Source organism: Heloderma suspectum, chromosome Z (assembly GCF_057233095.1).
Source record: "Heloderma suspectum isolate Gila_16-S chromosome Z, 16-S_ref, whole genome shotgun sequence".
NCBI classification, from domain to species: domain Eukaryota; kingdom Metazoa; phylum Chordata; class Lepidosauria; order Squamata; family Helodermatidae; genus Heloderma; species Heloderma suspectum.
In genome coordinates, this window is record NC_139476.1 from 5,892,971 (window position 1) to 5,909,819 (window position 16,849).

At 47.4% G+C, this 16,849-nt stretch overlaps 1 protein-coding gene across 1 annotated transcript in view; it reads left to right on the forward strand.

Annotated features, from left to right (window-relative positions):
- FBN3 (fibrillin 3) overlaps nt 1-16,849 on the forward strand; it is a 144,644-nt gene that overhangs the window by 90,613 nt on the left and 37,182 nt on the right. The window contains exons 24-38 of the mRNA XM_084825954.1: nt 259-384; nt 1,323-1,451; nt 2,738-2,863; nt 3,667-3,792; nt 4,349-4,471; nt 4,832-4,957; nt 6,310-6,435; nt 7,871-7,993; nt 8,941-9,063; nt 9,173-9,298; nt 10,324-10,446; nt 12,284-12,406; nt 13,000-13,161; nt 14,922-14,990; nt 15,735-15,860. Coding sequence (XP_084682080.1) covers nt 259-384; nt 1,323-1,451; nt 2,738-2,863; nt 3,667-3,792; nt 4,349-4,471; nt 4,832-4,957; nt 6,310-6,435; nt 7,871-7,993; nt 8,941-9,063; nt 9,173-9,298; nt 10,324-10,446; nt 12,284-12,406; nt 13,000-13,161; nt 14,922-14,990; nt 15,735-15,860 — 1,857 coding nt within the window. The remainder of the gene's footprint in view (nt 1-258; nt 385-1,322; nt 1,452-2,737; nt 2,864-3,666; nt 3,793-4,348; nt 4,472-4,831; nt 4,958-6,309; nt 6,436-7,870; nt 7,994-8,940; nt 9,064-9,172; nt 9,299-10,323; nt 10,447-12,283; nt 12,407-12,999; nt 13,162-14,921; nt 14,991-15,734; nt 15,861-16,849) is intronic.

Sequence of the window (16,849 nt, forward strand, 5' to 3'; positions counted from 1 at the left end):
TCTGACTTTTCATAGGTCAGTTTTCCTCTACCCTCCAGATGCTTTGGACTACAAATCCCATCATCCTCAAACATTTTGCCATGCTGGCTGCGTGTGATGGGAGTTGTTGTCCAACCCATCCAGAGGTTGGACAAGGCTGCCGCAGTTTGACCTATGGCTTGCCAGTGAGTGCTGATCTCACAATGCAATGCCCCAGTAAAGAGCAAAAGCCAGGAACAAGAGACCGTCCTAATCTGCTTTCTTTTTGGCTTCCCTGAGATGTGAACGAGTGTAAGGTTTTCTCCGGGCTCTGCACCCATGGCACTTGCCGTAACACCGTTGGGAGCTTCCGGTGCCTCTGTGGCAGTGGCTTCGCTCTGGATGCTGAGGAGAGAAACTGCACAGGTAAGCGGGCGGGGGGGGGAACCCTTCCTGCCCCACCAATCCCACATACGGCCCTCTGCCGGGCAGTTCTTGCCTTGCTGTGTCAAATGAGGCAGAATGAACCTTTTTTTCCTGACTTCAGCTGGTATGGTAGCTTTCTATATCCAAGGTAGCATGGAACAGATTAGACTATTTTTACTCCACGTCAGTTTCCACACATGGTCATTTCATCCTGAGTCAGCTCTGTCCTGTTTCCGCACAGCCCCACCACTGATTTACTTTTAAACCCACATGAAAATCCTTATTTAAATAAATATGATTTGTTCCATGAAATTAAGATGTCATTGTGATACTGATGGGTTTTAAAAGTTGTACATTGTGTAATACTCTGTATCTCAATATTTAAATTGTAGAGTAGTGTAAATATTATGATCTATACTCTATTTTGCTTTATGTTATATACTGTCATTTTCTTACAACTGGCTAAGCATAATTTAGTTTATAGCAGGTATGGCATTACTTGTTTCCATTACATTTATAGTTCCTGTTTAAATTATTAATAACAACATTATTTTGGGATGTTATCCTAAAAATTCCTAGACACGCTTCTGAATATATTTTTATTCTGCAATATGTATTTTTATTCACTGTTTGTTTGGAGCTAAGAACTGCACTGGGAAACTGGGAGAAGCAGAAAGCCCGATCCATGTAGGTTACATTCGTTTGTGTCAGCACTGGGAAAGAGCAAATTCCTGAATCATCCCCTAATGCCTTCCCCACAAGTCTCAACTACAACTCCCATAATCTCTGATGCTTGGCCAGAGAAGCTGGGCTGATGGGACTTGTAGTCCAAAATGGTCAGAGTGCACCAGGCTGCTTGCTCCTTGGTGTATAGGATTGTACCCTAAGTCTCTCTCTCTCTCTCTCGTTCTCTTTTACTCTCTTCCCCTTCCTCACAGATATCGATGAATGCCGGATCTCACCAGACCTGTGTGGCCATGGCACCTGCATAAACACACCTGGCAGCTTTGAGTGCGAATGTTTTGAGGGCTATGAAAGCGGATTCATGATGATGAAGAACTGCATGGGTGAGAGGGTGGATTTGGCAAGGGGGGTTGCAAAACGGTTTTGTTTGTGTGTCGGGGGGGAATTCCACTGGGGGAGTTTTGGTTTTGAAAGGAAGAGCCATTGAATACTGGGCCGCTCACGGAATGAGCATGCTCCGAGTAGGGCCGGTACCATGTGGCAGAGGTGTGGGGGATGACAATTTTCAGTTAGAAACCAACATGGAAACAATTGTACACACACACACATATACATATCACTGTTTTGACCCAGATTGAAGCGTTGCCCCTTAGAGCAGGGATGGGGGGCACCCTGGGGCAAGAGGACATCAGTGGGTGGGATACTCCCTCCGTCCCAAAGCCCCACCCTCTTCCTCCAAAGCCTCATCTTCACTGGAAGGAAATAAGAACTTTTGCTTATGTACTTGGTGTGTGCCTCTTTTCTCCTTGCTTGCACACCGTCATGTTCAAGACTATTGCCTACTGGCTACATTGTCTTGCTTGACTCCACCATGGAGAGTCCTAATTATCACACGTTATCATCCTTAACATTTCCAAATGACCCTCAGCCACTACTGTGGTGTGTGAAATGCCAGGTGAAATCCATGGCGGTGTTCATGCAGATGCACACATTCGCATGCGCGCTCCCGTCCCAACTCCTGTCCCCTGTCCCCACTCAGAGACTTAACTTGGAGAGGGCAAGAGGAGGAGGGTGAATGCTGAAAGGTGGCCACACTAGTGCACAAAGGGAAATGTTAGCATTGGTTGTTGTGATGGTGGTTGTGGTGGTTTTAAGGACATGCCCATAAAACTTCCCCAAATACAGACAAGTACCAAAAATAAGGGCTGATCCTTATTCCTCTAGGAATAGTGAAAGATTATCCCAGTCTTCCCATCATCCACAGCCAGCATGGCCATTGGGCAAGCCATTCCTCTTCTGATCTGCCCCCTTGTTGGACAAACTAACCCAAGCAGAGAGAAAGGAAATGGGAAGGTTTTGTCCTAGTACAGCCTGGCCATGCTGACTGGAGGATGATGGCAGTTGTAGTCCAACACATCTGGAAGGCACCAGGTTGGGGACAGTTGTCCAAGTGTGCTAAAGCACTGAGGCGGAAGCAAGAAATTGGAAGACCTCTCCACCTATCAATACCTCTAGCCCGTTCTTTGATGCTGATGATTTCCCTATGCATCTGGATTGTTATCATGAGCAGTTGGCATCTATACATTGATCAGGAGAGGTGCCGCTAGCTGGTTTCAATGTGACGCGTTTCCAATATTTGACCTACCAGACATCAGCTCGTTTCTTTCAGATGTCGACGAATGCGAGAGGGATCCCCTATTGTGCCGAGGAGGGGTTTGCATCAACACGGAGGGCAGTTTTGAGTGCCTTTGCCCCCCGGGGCACGAGCTCACTGCGGAGGGTAATGCCTGCGTGGGTAAGTCAAGAGCAGTTGGCCACAGGATGCCCAAGGTCCAGAGACTCTTGCTAGAGGGCTGGTGTGGGGTGAAAGGAGTGTGTGTATAGGGCATGCCTGATACTTCTATTGACTAAAACATTTGTGCTGGAGGAAACTGGAAACATAGGAGGGAAGTATATTTCTTTCTTTATTTCTTTACTTACATCTGGGATTCTGTTTCAGAGAAGCTCCGGGAGGCACTGTTCCAGTGGAGGGCGGAGCTGAAGACCAAAGGGGTGGGGCCAAAATATCAGCATATTTTAGCCAGTAATGAAGGCTTAGGAGAGGTATTTCAAGCTCTTAGAATGCAATAGACTGATTTAAGTACAAGGGCCTTCTCTGTGGCTGCCCCTTTGCTCCGGAACTCCCTGCCAAGGTGAGGCCAGAACAGCTCCATCATTTTGTCCTTCCACCTGGAAGCAAAGCCCTTCCTATTCAGGCAGACTTTGGACTTTCAAGCTGACTTTCTTGCTGAGGGAGCTTTTAATCTGGCAGGGGCTAACTGATTCTTCCTTCCTGGTGTGTTTTTCATTGATGCATTGTTAGGTTTCAATCATAATTTTGTACTGTGATCTGTATTTTTATTCTTAGCCACCTGGAGCACTATTTTTAGCTGCAAGGCAGGAGAGAAATGTAAATTATTAGTAATATTAATGTTATTGCTGTTCTTAAAATCTCCCCTGTCAAAACACCCAACATTTGTAGTGCAAACAAATCATAAATGAGGACATCTCCTTTATTTTTGATCCCTTCCCTTAATCCTCGCCCTCTCCTCTCCTCAGATATCAACGAATGCTCCCTTAGCGATAATTTGTGCCGGAACGGCCGCTGTGTCAACATCATCGGGACTTACCAGTGTGCGTGCAACTCTGGGTTCCAAGCTACTCCAGATCGTCAAGGCTGTGTCGGTACGTTTCCCAGCTGCCCGGCTCTGGCCGCCATCCATCTTCATAAGATTACAGATGCGCTTGGGATAGCAGTTCAGATCTAACACAAGATATGGGGCTATCATGTGCCCTCATTCCCTCTATTTCCCATGTTGAGAGTTGCATGCCGACACTTATGTAGACAAAACAACAACACCCACACTCAAGGGGGGTATGGGGGAATCCCAAGATTTGAAGAAGTGGAGAAATTCTTGAGGGGTGGAAATCCGGGGAGGGGTTCCCCAAAAACAGTTCCAAAAATGTGGAACGAGCATGCTCAGTAGCCACAGAATGACTCTTGGGGGGGGGGAATAGGAAAGCATGTTGGAGGGGCATGGATTGGAGTATTTCAGAAAAGGGCATGGCCAGCTGGCCGGCTGGAGGAGTACTTCAGCCAGCCATTTTGTTTCAGGCCCCACTAATCGCTAGTAGATTATTCTCTACTGCATTTTAAAGCCACGCCATGCTGCTTTCCTCCTCCCGGCTGCCCTTCCTGGATGCAGCCTCAGCCAAATAAACCCGGTCGCTCCCTTTGCAGATATCGATGAGTGCACCATAATGAACGGCGGCTGCGACACGCACTGCGGCAATTTGGAGGGCAGCTACCAGTGCAGCTGCAGCGAGGGGTATGCGCTGATGCCAGACAAGCGGTCCTGCACAGGTGAGAAGCCTGCAGCCGTTCCAGAAACCTTCTTCTTAGGATGCACCTGTTTCCCCGGGCAAATGTCACCTGGGTGCAAGGTGTCGCTTTAACGGATTTCGAGAGAAGGACACTGCGGCCGCCCTCTCTCTCTGCATTTCTCCAACTCAGGGACTCAGGAGTGCCAGATTTGGCCCCTACCTGCGGTTCCCCTCCTCTGTTTTAAAAACTCAGCATGCCTGTTGGTCAGTTTGCGGTGTGTGGGGCACCCCCTGAGTTATGGTTCCTGGGGGCTGGTGGGGAGGGAATATCTCAAAAGGATTGCCCCTGCATTGGGAAGTGGGCAAAGGACAGACATTTTCCCCTCTCCTTGCCATCCAGATATAGATGAATGCGAGGACAACCCAGAGATCTGTGACGGCGGCCAGTGCACGAACATCCCCGGCGAATATCGGTGCCTCTGCTTCGATGGATTCATGGCTTCCCTGGACATGAAGACTTGCATCGGTGAGACATGGGCCTGGGGTTGGGGAGAGTCACACCACTGAAGTCCATCTCCCTCAAAATTGCCTAGGCTGACTGCCGGCAGTTCTCCTGGGCGGCCTGCAGATGCAGGGGATCAAACCTGGTAGAGCACAGGTGAAGTCTGTGCTCTGCCCTTGATGGCAGAGCATGCATGGATGGTTCTATCCATAAAAATAAAGTACGATTCTAGTACTCACGGTTCTGAATACGATGGATGGCTTTATCCATAAAAATAAAGTATGATTCTAGTTCTCATGGTTCTGAATAGGGTGGATGGCTTTATCCATGAAAATAAAGTAGGATTCTAGTTCTCATGGTTCTGAATAGTATGGATGGCTTTATCCATGAAAATAAAGTAGGATTCTAGTTCTCATGGTTCTGAATAGGATGGATGGCTTCATCCATAAAAGAGTAGGAGGGTAAGGCATGAACATAAGGTGGTACTCTCCCTTTTCTATCCCTTTGTAGCATACTGAACTGTGGTTAAGAAACTCTATTTGTGGATACGTGATTTTTTAAAAAATTAGACCGTGTTTTATTATAAAGTTATGTTATAAAGTTTATAATGTTGTGACTTTTGTATTTATTTTTATGCATTGTTGTAAACTGCCCAGACAGCATCTTTGTGGTATAGAGATGATGATGATACGATTCTAGTTCTCATGGTTCTGAATAGGATGGATGGCTTTATCCATAAAAATAAAGTACAATGCTAGTCCTCATGCTTCTGAATAGGAGCCATAAAAATAAAGTAAGATTCTAGTCCTCATGCTTCTGGATAAAGGCATTGCTTTCAATAGGAACATCTGAAGCTGCCTTATATTGAGTCAGAAGATTGGCACATCTCACTCAAGATCTTCAGCACTGACTGGCAGAGGCTGTCAAGCAGGGAAGGGTCTTTCCCAGGCTACCTGGGGAAACCAGGGATTGGACCTGGGGCCTTCTGCCTACAAAGCACATGTTCTCCCACTGAGCCACAGCCCTTCCTCTAAAAATAAAGCAAGGTTGTAGTCCTCATTGTTCTGGATAAAAGATCTGCTTTGAATAGGAACATCTGAAGCTGCCTTATAGCCAGGCTCTTCCTCCATCTAGTCCAGTATTGTCTATCCTGACTAGCAACCCTACCTGGAGATGCAGGGAGACTGAACCTGCGAGCATCGACATGCAAAGCATGTGCTCTGTGCCTGAGCTATGGTCCTCTCCATAAAAATGAAGCAAGGTTCTAGTCCTCAGGGTTCCCAATAACGGGGCTACTCCATTGTGGGGATGCAGCAGATGGCCCACAGCTTTGGAGGGGGATCTGAGCGCTGTCCTTTTTCAACCCTCTTCCATAGATGTGAATGAGTGTGACTTGAATCCAAACATCTGCCTGCATGGAGAATGTGAAAACACAAAGGGCTCATTCATCTGCCATTGCCAGCTTGGGTACTTTGTCAAAAAAGGCACGACTGGGTGTACAGGTAGGTGGGGGCTGGTGCGGGGCCCCAGAAATGGGGTCCTGTCGCCACCAATCTCCTCCCAAGGGTCTCTCATTGGGGATTAATGTACCAGATGAAGGTGTGAAGGCTTGGAGGGAGAAGAGTAGAGGAACCAGGGAAAAGATCACATTCTCTCCACCTAATATTGGCTCACTGAAAAGCTGTATGGGAGCCTTCCTTGACCTGGTGCCCTCCTGATGTGTCAGACTACGGTTCCCATCATTCTCAGGTCACCAAGCTGTAGGGAAATGCGGAAGTAGTTGATACTTAGTGCTAAAAAACAAGTGAGCTGGGGAACAGAATCAGAGTCTATTAGGGATTAGGGGAGACATTTATTCGGTTTGCATTTTAATGCAAACTTGCCTCTTCGCAAACTTGCCATACACGAACCGAAACTCAGTTGTTCTTTGCCATTCGCCATTCAGTGAATTTTGCAATGGTGTTCCCTAATCCAAAAGCACGTACCAAAAATGCGAATCTTAGGGGAAATGTGCGCATGCAAAAAGACTATATCTGTGAAAATGAGATTTAGAATGCAGGACATTGGGGACAGACTGTAATTAAAATTGGAAAAAGAAGAACTGAAAGAAACCGAAACTGAGGGATTCATCCATCTCTAGAACCTATAAAGCTATGAGATGGGTGATGGAGAAAAAACTAAGAAATATAAAGAACTTTGTATGGGTAGTATCAAATGTTAGTCTTACACAGAGTAGACCCATTGATATGAATGGGACTTAATTTAGTTGTGACTAACTTAAGTCTCCTTCATTTCAGTGGGTCTTCTATACATAAGACTAACTTTGGATACTACCCTATGAGTTGTTTAGTGGTGGAACAGACTTCCTTGGATGGTGATACACTCTCTTTCATCGGCGCTTATTAAGCAGTGTCCGGATAGCCACCTATCAGGGGTGTTGTAGCAATGGATGTCCTCTGTCAGGTGAGACTAGATGACCTTTGAGGTCATTTCCAGCTTTAGGATTCTAAAGCCATGTATTGAAAACCAGGATGATGTAGCGATTAAGAGTATCCCTCCCCAACATGGTGTCTTCCAGGTGTGTTGGACTCCAGCTCTCATCATTCCCAGCCAGGGATGATAGGATTTGTAGCCCAGCACCTGGAGAGTGCCACGTTTGGGAAGGCTGGGTTAGTGTCAGGCTTAGGAGCAGATACCGCCAGGTTTAAGGACAGACAAGTCCATCTAGTTGTGAACTGTGCCACTTTCTCACATGTTCACTTATCAGTCCCATCCATCCAGTCTCCACGTTAATCTGCCCATCGTTTCTAAATTTTGAAGGGTCATTGTTGGGGGTGATAGGAGTTGTAGTCTGGCACGTCAAGAGTGGGGGCAGGTTTGGGGAAGGCTGAAATGTATCTAGGTACAAAACAACTGTTTGCCCCTCCTCTCCTGCAGACATTGACGAGTGTGAAATGGGAGCACACAACTGCGACATGCACGCTTCGTGCATCAACATCCCGGGGAGTTTCAGGTGCAAATGCCGGACAGGCTGGCTTGGAGATGGTCTGAAATGCAATGGTGAGTGAACGGCACCAAGGAATGGGCGAAGTGATGACTGGGTAGGGCTCCTTGAATGGAAAAGATCGTTTCTGAGCTGAGTGTCTTAGGCGCGCCTTCGTGGCCGACTGTAGACAGGTTTTTCTGCATGGGATTTCAAACAGGGATTCATCCAGCCCACAGCAGCTCAGGGGCAACACTCAGCCTTGAAACATAATAATAAAATGAGGGTGTGTCTGAACACGTGCCAGGTGCTTCTCCTTGCCGTTACGTTTTTGGAGTGTTTCTCCTTCCCCGTTTTGTTTTTGTTAAAGCTTATTTCATTTTCTGTTAATACAAAACAAAGGTCTAAGGTGAATGACAAAATATACATTCTAACATATAAAATCATAAGAACCTAAGAAGAGCTATGCAGAACATGGATTATTTGAAGCGTGGAATTTGCTTTTCCATTGATCAATAGAGGTTGTCCCATTTCAAAACAAAATGGGTATAAATCGGACTCCATTGTAATTAGTTCATTTGGACATATTAGAATATTCATGTATTTTCCCGTTCAGACACGGTTTAGGTATTACTGAGAGTTTCCAAAATCTTGCAGAGCGTATATCCATGCTGCAACAATTATATATCACAGCAGCTCTCAGTTTTCTCAGCGGACTTCGGCCCTGGAGCAGAAAGCAGTTCAATACCCCTCCCCAAGAAATGAATGAAATGGGGGTGGGGGGAGAGCTTCCTGGGTTGGGTGATGTAATGTACAAGACGTAGTTGAGACATCCCAGACTTCATTCTTAGAAATGAAGGCCAGAGTCACCTGTGGCTGTGCTGGAACATGTCGAGCATGTATGCATTGCATTGGTCTACCCTTGACTGCAAAGTTACATCAGTCATGTAGGTAAGCATGTGATGGGACCACTATGCTGACACTCTGTCCCACTCATCCCCTTACCCTCTCTGCTCTTCCCCAGACCTGGATGAATGTGCCACAGAAGCGCACAGCTGCAGCCTGAACGCCAACTGCCTGAACACCCCGGGCTCATACCGCTGTGCCTGCCGGGAGGGTTTCAACGGGGACGGCTTCTCCTGCTCTGGTAAGGTTGCGACCCAATTTAAGGGCATCAGAGCTGTCCAAAGACCATGGCCTCGATGGGGTGTCTGGGGAGAGGTTCTCAGCCCATCCCTTCTTGCTCTGCTCTCTAGATGTGGACGAATGCGCCGACAACGTCAACCTCTGCGAAAATGGGCAGTGTCTCAACGCCCCCGGTGGCTACCGCTGCGAATGTGAGATGGGCTTCAACCCCACTGAGGACAGCAAGGCGTGCCAAGGTAAGTGGGGAGGGGCAGGGCGGGGCAGGACGGGACAGGGCCAGCATCTTCATGCACTCTGCCATGTCCCAGGATGCTATAGCTTGCTATCAAACTGGGTTGTGCGAGAGAGCCTCCCCTGCCCGGACAAAGCAAAATCCTTCATGGGGCCTCTCCTCTCCCTGCAAGCTAACTGCCAGAGAATGGTTTGCCTGCATCCACCTACAGCCAGTTGGTGACGGGTTGCCATGTTTCCGTGGCACACAAAGGATCCTACTGAAGGCACCTTAATGGTGCATTCCTCTGCATGCTTAGACAGAAGGAAGTCCTACAACTCCCAGCTTTCCCCAGCCAGCATGGCTGGCTGGGGCATGCTGGGCGTTGTAGGACTTTCTTCTGTCTAAACGTGCAGAGAATTGAACCTTAAAGCTGTCTACCCCCAAAAACACTGGTGGAGTGGTAAAGGTGAAAGTGCAGATTCTCATCATGACAGTTCCCGCAGCCACGCCCCCACGAAAACCCCAAAAATGCAGTGTTGATCCATGGCAGCAAACCAGTTCTAGGAGTTTTTGTCTTTGCCATGAGCAGGTCTTTTGTCAAGCAAATGGGTCTTAATTGCCCCTTTGAGACCAAGCCACCCCCAAAAGACTTTGCATTACAACAGGGAATTATATGTTGTTGTTAGAAAAGTCCATTTGCCCTCTGCTACTGCAAGTTTTGCAGCTGAGCTCAGGAGGAACAGGGAAGTCTGAGGGGGGTGGCAGATGAAATCAGCATCCCTGTGAGTAAAAAAAAGTCCTGGTGCTGTGTCCCTGTGAGCTCTGGCTCCGTGATATCCCTGTCAACCGGACTACAACTCTGCTGGACTACAACTCCCAGCATTCCTGACCATTGGCTATGCCAGTTAGGCCTGATGGGAGTTGAAGTCCCACACATCTGGAGGGCTCCAGGTTGGGGGAAGGATGCTGCCGTAAAGATGTGCAAAGCACCCGAGAGACTCACTTCTTGATGGTGCCGTGGACGCGCGGACCTCCGATTTCTTGCAGACATTGACGAGTGCACCTTCCAAAACATCTGTGTGTTTGGCACCTGCCAAAACCTGCCCGGCATGTTCCGCTGTGCCTGTGATGATGGGTATGAGTTGGACAGGAGCGGAGGCAACTGTACAGGTGAGCGAAGATGGAGTGGAGGGAGGGGACATCAAGGCAATCCGCAGGGTGCTGGAGCAGTCTGTCCTTGGTCTCATTCCATCACTCCCGTCTCCATGGCTCCTGACAGCACCCCATTGGCTCCTTGTCTCTCTTTGCTTCAGCATCAAGCTTCTAGTCCCTATGTTTAAAGCATCTCTGCTTGAGTCTTTCCCCACTCCCCCACACCCTGTCTCATTCTCTTCTACCTTCTCTTATGCCTGCCCCTGTTCCTTCTCCATGCTGCTTGGCTCCTTGTCCTTCCCTAGGGATGTCGAAGAAATCTATTCGTGGTGGAGGTGGGGCTCAACAGGTTTTCCTAGGTTTGGCCTCCCGGACTTCATTTTGGTTCCCGCTGCACCGCAATCTCAATCTGCAGTGAGTCTGGCCAGTTCACAGATTTTCCAGGCATTTTGCACTTTTTTCCTGCAGGTTCTACAATTTGCACAAATTTCTGAGCATTTTGCCCAAATTTCTGAGCATTTTATGCAAATTTCTGAGCATTTTATGCACATTTCTGAGCGATTTGCACACATTTCTGACTGATCTGCATGCATTTCTTAGCGATTTGCCCAAATTTCTGAACAATTTGCACAAATTCAGCCATACTTTGTGGAAATTTTCCCATAATTTGTAATAATTGTTCAGAATTTTTCACAAATAGTGGAACCTGCAGGAAAAAATGTGCAAAAAAATTCCCGGAGTTTGGGGAAAAGCCCACAGCTTCGCTTACAAACACAAATCGAGCCATATGGACTCTGGAGCAGAACTCCATTGAGTGAAAAAAAAAACTCCTGGATTTTCCAGCGATGGACATCCCTGTCCTTTCCTGCTTCTCCATCAAGCTCCTAGTCCATATGCTTAAAATTCTCCAGCCCGAAACAACCTCCTCTTGTCTTGCCCAGCTTCTTGCTACAGTTGCAGCGGGCCTCATAGGCAGTCTAGTCCAGCCCCCTGCTTGATGAAGGAGAATATGGAGTGAGAGCATCCCAAACTATGAAGGGGGAATCCAGTGTCCCTCACTGGTCCCACAATCAAAACACTCTGACCATCGAGAAGTTTCTCCTAAAGTTAACGGAAATCTACCCTCCTGCACTGTAAGCCCACTAGATCTAGTCGTGCTGTCCTTGGTGGCAGCGGCAGAGAACAAGATTTTTTTGCCCTGTTCTGTGTGACAGCCAACAGTTTATCCTGGAGAAGAGAGACTTGAGGGGGTAAACATACTCAGTTCCTTCAACCTTCCCTTGTTGGACTTACTTTCAATGTCACTGTCTTCTTTGTTCCTCTCCTCTCACTGAATCTATTTTAATTTCTCCTCCTATTTTGCATAGCTTCTTTGGGGCGCCCCTTGAGTGCCTCCTTCTCCTCCTCCTTTTCAGGTCCTATTTTATGGGACCTTGGGCAACATTCATTCATTCATCCATCCATTCATTAAATTTTTATGCCACCTTTCTTCCATCGTGGAACTCAAGGTGGCTACATGGGGTTCCCAGGGGGTCTCCGCTCCAAGCACTGACCAGACCCAGACCTGCTCAGCTTCAGCAAGGGGGCTGCCCCATGTGCCTTCAGATGGGAACCATTGATCCCTGGGACCATTGGCACAACATAAAACCTCCTTCTCCAGTTTTCCCTGAACCATGTTAACTTTGACTGGATTTCAGTGGCTCTACGCTAAGTAGGACTAAATCTGTCTCCTACCCTGTGTCCCTTGCGTTTCTGTGCTTTGTACAGCTCCTAGAACCAACCCAGCAATTGCGGAGAGGGGTGGGGGAAGTTAAGCAGTTTATATTTAGGCTATTTCCAACCTTTCCTGTTTCAGACATCAACGAGTGTGCTGATCCGGTGAACTGCATCAATGGACTTTGCGTCAACACCCCTGGCAGCTACCTCTGCAACTGCCCCCAAGATTTCGAGCTGAACCCCACAGGAGTGGGGTGTGTAGGTAAGGGTGATTCTCAGTATTGGGGTGCATATGTCTGTGCCAATTAGGGATGTATGGACGTTGTTAAATCCATTCCTTCTCTGTTTCATGGATTGTCAGGTGTTTTTCGTTCCATCGTCCACTCATTGTTGGAATCGGAATTTTTTAAACCGGAATTTCATTCTACTTGCATTAATTTACGTTAGTGCTAATGCACACTTACACAATTGCACTGATGTGCATTAGTTAATGTGATTTAGCACTAATGCGCAGTTGTGCTGATGTGCACTTGTGGATGCGAACAAGTTAGTGCCCTCCAGAGATTTTGGACTACAGCTCCCATCGCCACTGACCATTGGCCATGCCAGCTGAGGCTGATGGGAGCTGTGGTCCAAAACATCAGGAGGGCACCAGATTGGCGAAGGCTGTCCGAGGGCTACTCCTCAGGTATACCTGAGTGAGGATGGGATGAGTCTTTGGAGAAAAAGGAGGTGATCCATCTTCTCCCAAGTTACATCTTGTCCTTGTACAGTAGAGGGTTGTGTGTTTTTTTCACTCTTAATTTCTCTCTCTCTTTCTTTTTCTCTCCTTTCTTTCTTCTTCCCACACCCCAGACACTCGTGTTGGGAACTGCTTCCTGGATACTCAGGACCGGGGTGACGGCGGGATCTCTTGCAGCGCCGAGATCGGGGTGGGCGTCACCCGGGCATCATGTTGCTGTTCTCTGGGCCGGGCCTGGGGCAACCCTTGTGAGCTCTGCCCACCAGCCAACACCAGTGAGTATGAAGCATGGGGTTTGTCAAGGTGTTCCATATCATGGGCTGTATACAGCGGCGGCTGGTGACTCCAGTTCCAGAGGGGCAGTGTTTCCATGCTGGGTTTTAGTGACCACCAGACAAAACTCTAGAGATGCTATCCAAGGTCCTGAACCTTATCCCTCAAATGCATTCAGCACCTTGGATAGCCCCTTTAGAGTTTTGGCTGGTTGTCACTAAAGCCCTGAATGGAATCACTGCCCTTCTGGAACTGGAGTCACCACTGCCACTGGTTATATATCCTGCCTCCTCTGACCTCTGCCTTTGGTTTATTTATTCATTTATTTATGTGTTATTTACAATATCTTTACCCTGCTCTTCAGTCAAAAGAGGCTCCCAGAGCAACTTACAAAGATTAATAATGAGAGAGTCCCCGTCCTCAGGCTCACAAGCTAAAAGACATGACATAAAAGGAAAATGGAGGAGGAGGAGGGAAAAAAGCAAAACTCGTGCAACAGTTCTTCATTTCAAAGATTTTGAAGGTGCTCTTTCTGGCAGGGAAGGGCGAAAACAAGTGCCTGCAACTGTTCCTTCTCTGGCAGATGGATGGGACCAGGTTGGTCTCCCCCATGCCATGATGTTTATCCTAGGAGCCACCCTGGTTCTCTGGCTGATGGAGGAGGCCAGAGTCTGCAGTCCCAGGGAACTGTCAGTTGGCATTGTGTACTGGAGATACGGGGGGCAGGGGGGAGTTAGGGGAACCTGCAAGGGATGCGAAAGTGGATCAGCCCCACAAATTAAAGACTGGTCCACCACCACCACCAATTAGCCAGCTGAAATATTCTCTGATTGATTCTCTGTGGTTAACTCCACAGTCCTACACACGCTTACTTGGGAATAAGTCTGGTTGAACGTAACAGGGCTTACTTCTGAGTAGACGTGCAGAGGACTGCACTGTGTACCTTGTGAGCTGAAAGGAAGCCCTCCAGAATGACTGGCCAGTCTGAACTGGGACTGGGGAGAATTCCTCTTGAACATGCCATCCTTGCGATCCTTGAGATCTCAAAAATGAGTGTGGGATGCCACCCACTGAATCCCCCCTACTCAAAGAAAGCATGCATTCAACTTCATGCTGCTAGTTATGAAAGTCACAAGAAGGAAGGAAGGAAGGAAGGAAGGAAGGAAGGAAGGAAGGAAGGTCATTATAAGAACTTCATAACTAAGACCTGATGCCTGTGATGGGGGTTTTTTCGTCCTTCCTCACCAACTCTTCCTTTTGTGTCGCGTCTTCTAGACTGTGAGTCAGCAGGCAGAGAATGGCCTTGTCATCAAAGTGGAAGGTTTTTTCTTTTCTTTTTTGCTAAAAAGCAGGGCTAAGATGCTTTAATTAAATTAATAAATACCACTAAATAAGTTTAGACAGATAATGCAAAAGGAAGGGCATTGACAGAACAGTCCTAAACCCCTAATGTTGACAGCTGGAGGAGGTTAGGATTTGGCAGAGGTGTTCCTTTGCCATTTGGGGGAGGGATCCACTGCTGCCACAGCCCCCTCCCTTGCCCCTACAGAGAGCTCAGGAGGCGGAAAGCTACAGCAGGAGGTAAGCCACAGTGGTGGGAAGAGCAAAATCCTGAAACAGAGCTTCCAGGAGCAGGGCGGGGCGGGGCAGGGCCGTTCCTCCAAGAGGATAAAAGGAAATGTGGGGTGAGGGATACTTGTCTCCCAGCCAAATGGTCTTCCGTTCCCTACTGTACATCAGGAACTTGCTTCTCTCTCTGCAGCCGAATACAAGACCCTGTGTCCGGGCGGTGAAGGGTTCCGGCCCAATCCCATCACCGTCATTTTGGAAGGTAAGCCGGACAGGGCTCTTCTCTGACCTCCCCATCCTTCCATGGCCCTGTGTGTCTTGGTGATAGACAGCCCACCATCAGGCCACGACTGCAGCTAAAAAGGACATTTTGCATGAGCTTGAAATCTCTCTAGGTTTTGAGAACTCCAGTTTTAAATTGGATTTGTTTTTCTTTGTTTTTTAATCAATTTTCAGCTTTAAAAATCTCTGGATAAATTGCAAAATAATCACGTTACAGGGTTGTTGGATTTAAAAAAAAACACAGCTGGGTCGGGAGGAGTTGCTTGAAAGGTTTCAGCTGGTTAGAATTAGAATTAGAGCCAGATGGTACCTCGGAGGTCATTTAGTCCAACCCCCTTGTTCAGTGCAGGCTCTGGAATGTAGGATATGGCTATGGCATCCACATCAGATGGCTGTCCAGCCTCTGCTTAAATCCCTCCAGCAAAGGAAAGCCCTACCTGCTGAGGCAGTCAGCACCACTGACCAACAGCTTGTCCTGTTAGGGCGTTTCTCCTGATGTTTTTCCAAAATCTGCCTCCTTGCAATTAGAGCTATTGAGATGATTTCAGTTAGTGGATCTCCCAAATTGGTCCCAGCTATTTCAGAGGTGGGCCCTGCATGATGTGCTTTGGAAGGGGGGACCTCTCCCTACCCCCACTTTTTTTCTTTGCTTTCCAGGCCACATACAGCCTTATTGGTGCTGTGATACCAAGTTCACCCTTTTTATTTCTTTCCTGGCCCACAGATATTGATGAATGCCAAGAGCTTCCTGGCCTCTGCCAAGGGGGCAACTGCGTCAATACCTTTGGGAGCTTCCAGTGTGAGTGTCCCCTGGGCTACTATCTGAATGAGGATACACGCATTTGTGAAGGTACTATGCGGCAGTTTTTTAGAGATCGAACAGTGTGCTGTGTGTAGCAATCATGCCGGGGTGAGGGGTGGGGGCGCGGGCGGGGGAAGAAACTGAATGCAGTTACATATATCCTGCTGAAATTTCAGAAAGGGAAGCAAACTAGACACATTTCCACATTCTGGAATTTGCACATTATTATTATTATTATCATCATCATTATTAATTATTTTCAATGTTGAAATGCAAAATTTCCTCTAGGGACCTCTTTTGGAAGCAAGTGAAAGCATATTTATTTCTTTAGGGCAGGGGTGCTGAGGCCCACAGGCCAAATCCGGCCCTCTGAGCTTCCCCAGAGGGTCGCACCCCATTCCCCTTTTGCCCGACTTTATTTATTTATTTCATTTCTATACCGCCCAATAGCCGAAGCTCTCTAGGTCGTTCACAAAACCAAAAAGCCCACAGTAAAACAATATAAAATATAAAAACATTAAAACTACAGTATAACAATACAACCAGAATAAAACCAGAATAAAACCTAGCAGCAATGCAGAGATTTAAAATACAGTTTTAAAACAGCAAAGCTAAAAGTCTAGAAAGCTAAAATGCTAAAATGCCTGGGAAAATAAAAAGGTCTTCACCTGGCGCCGGAAGGAATATGATGTAGGTGCCAGGCAAACCTCACTAGGGAGCCACTTCCACAGCCAGGGTGCCACAGCAGAAAAGGCCCTCCTCCTGGTAGCCACCCACCTCACTTCCTTTGGCAGGCGCTCACGGAGAAGGGCCTCTGAGGATGATCTTAAGGTCTGGGCAGGCATATATGGGATCATGTGGTGGTTTCACAGCTTTTGTGCAGCTTTTTTCATTTCATTTATTGTATTTTTATACCTCCCCATAGCTAAAGCTCTCTGGGTAGTTCACAAAAATTGAAAACCTTTTAAAGATAAATTATTCAAAGTGCAAAAGCATTTACAGAAAAAACGTATAACCAAATACCACACACAGAGACA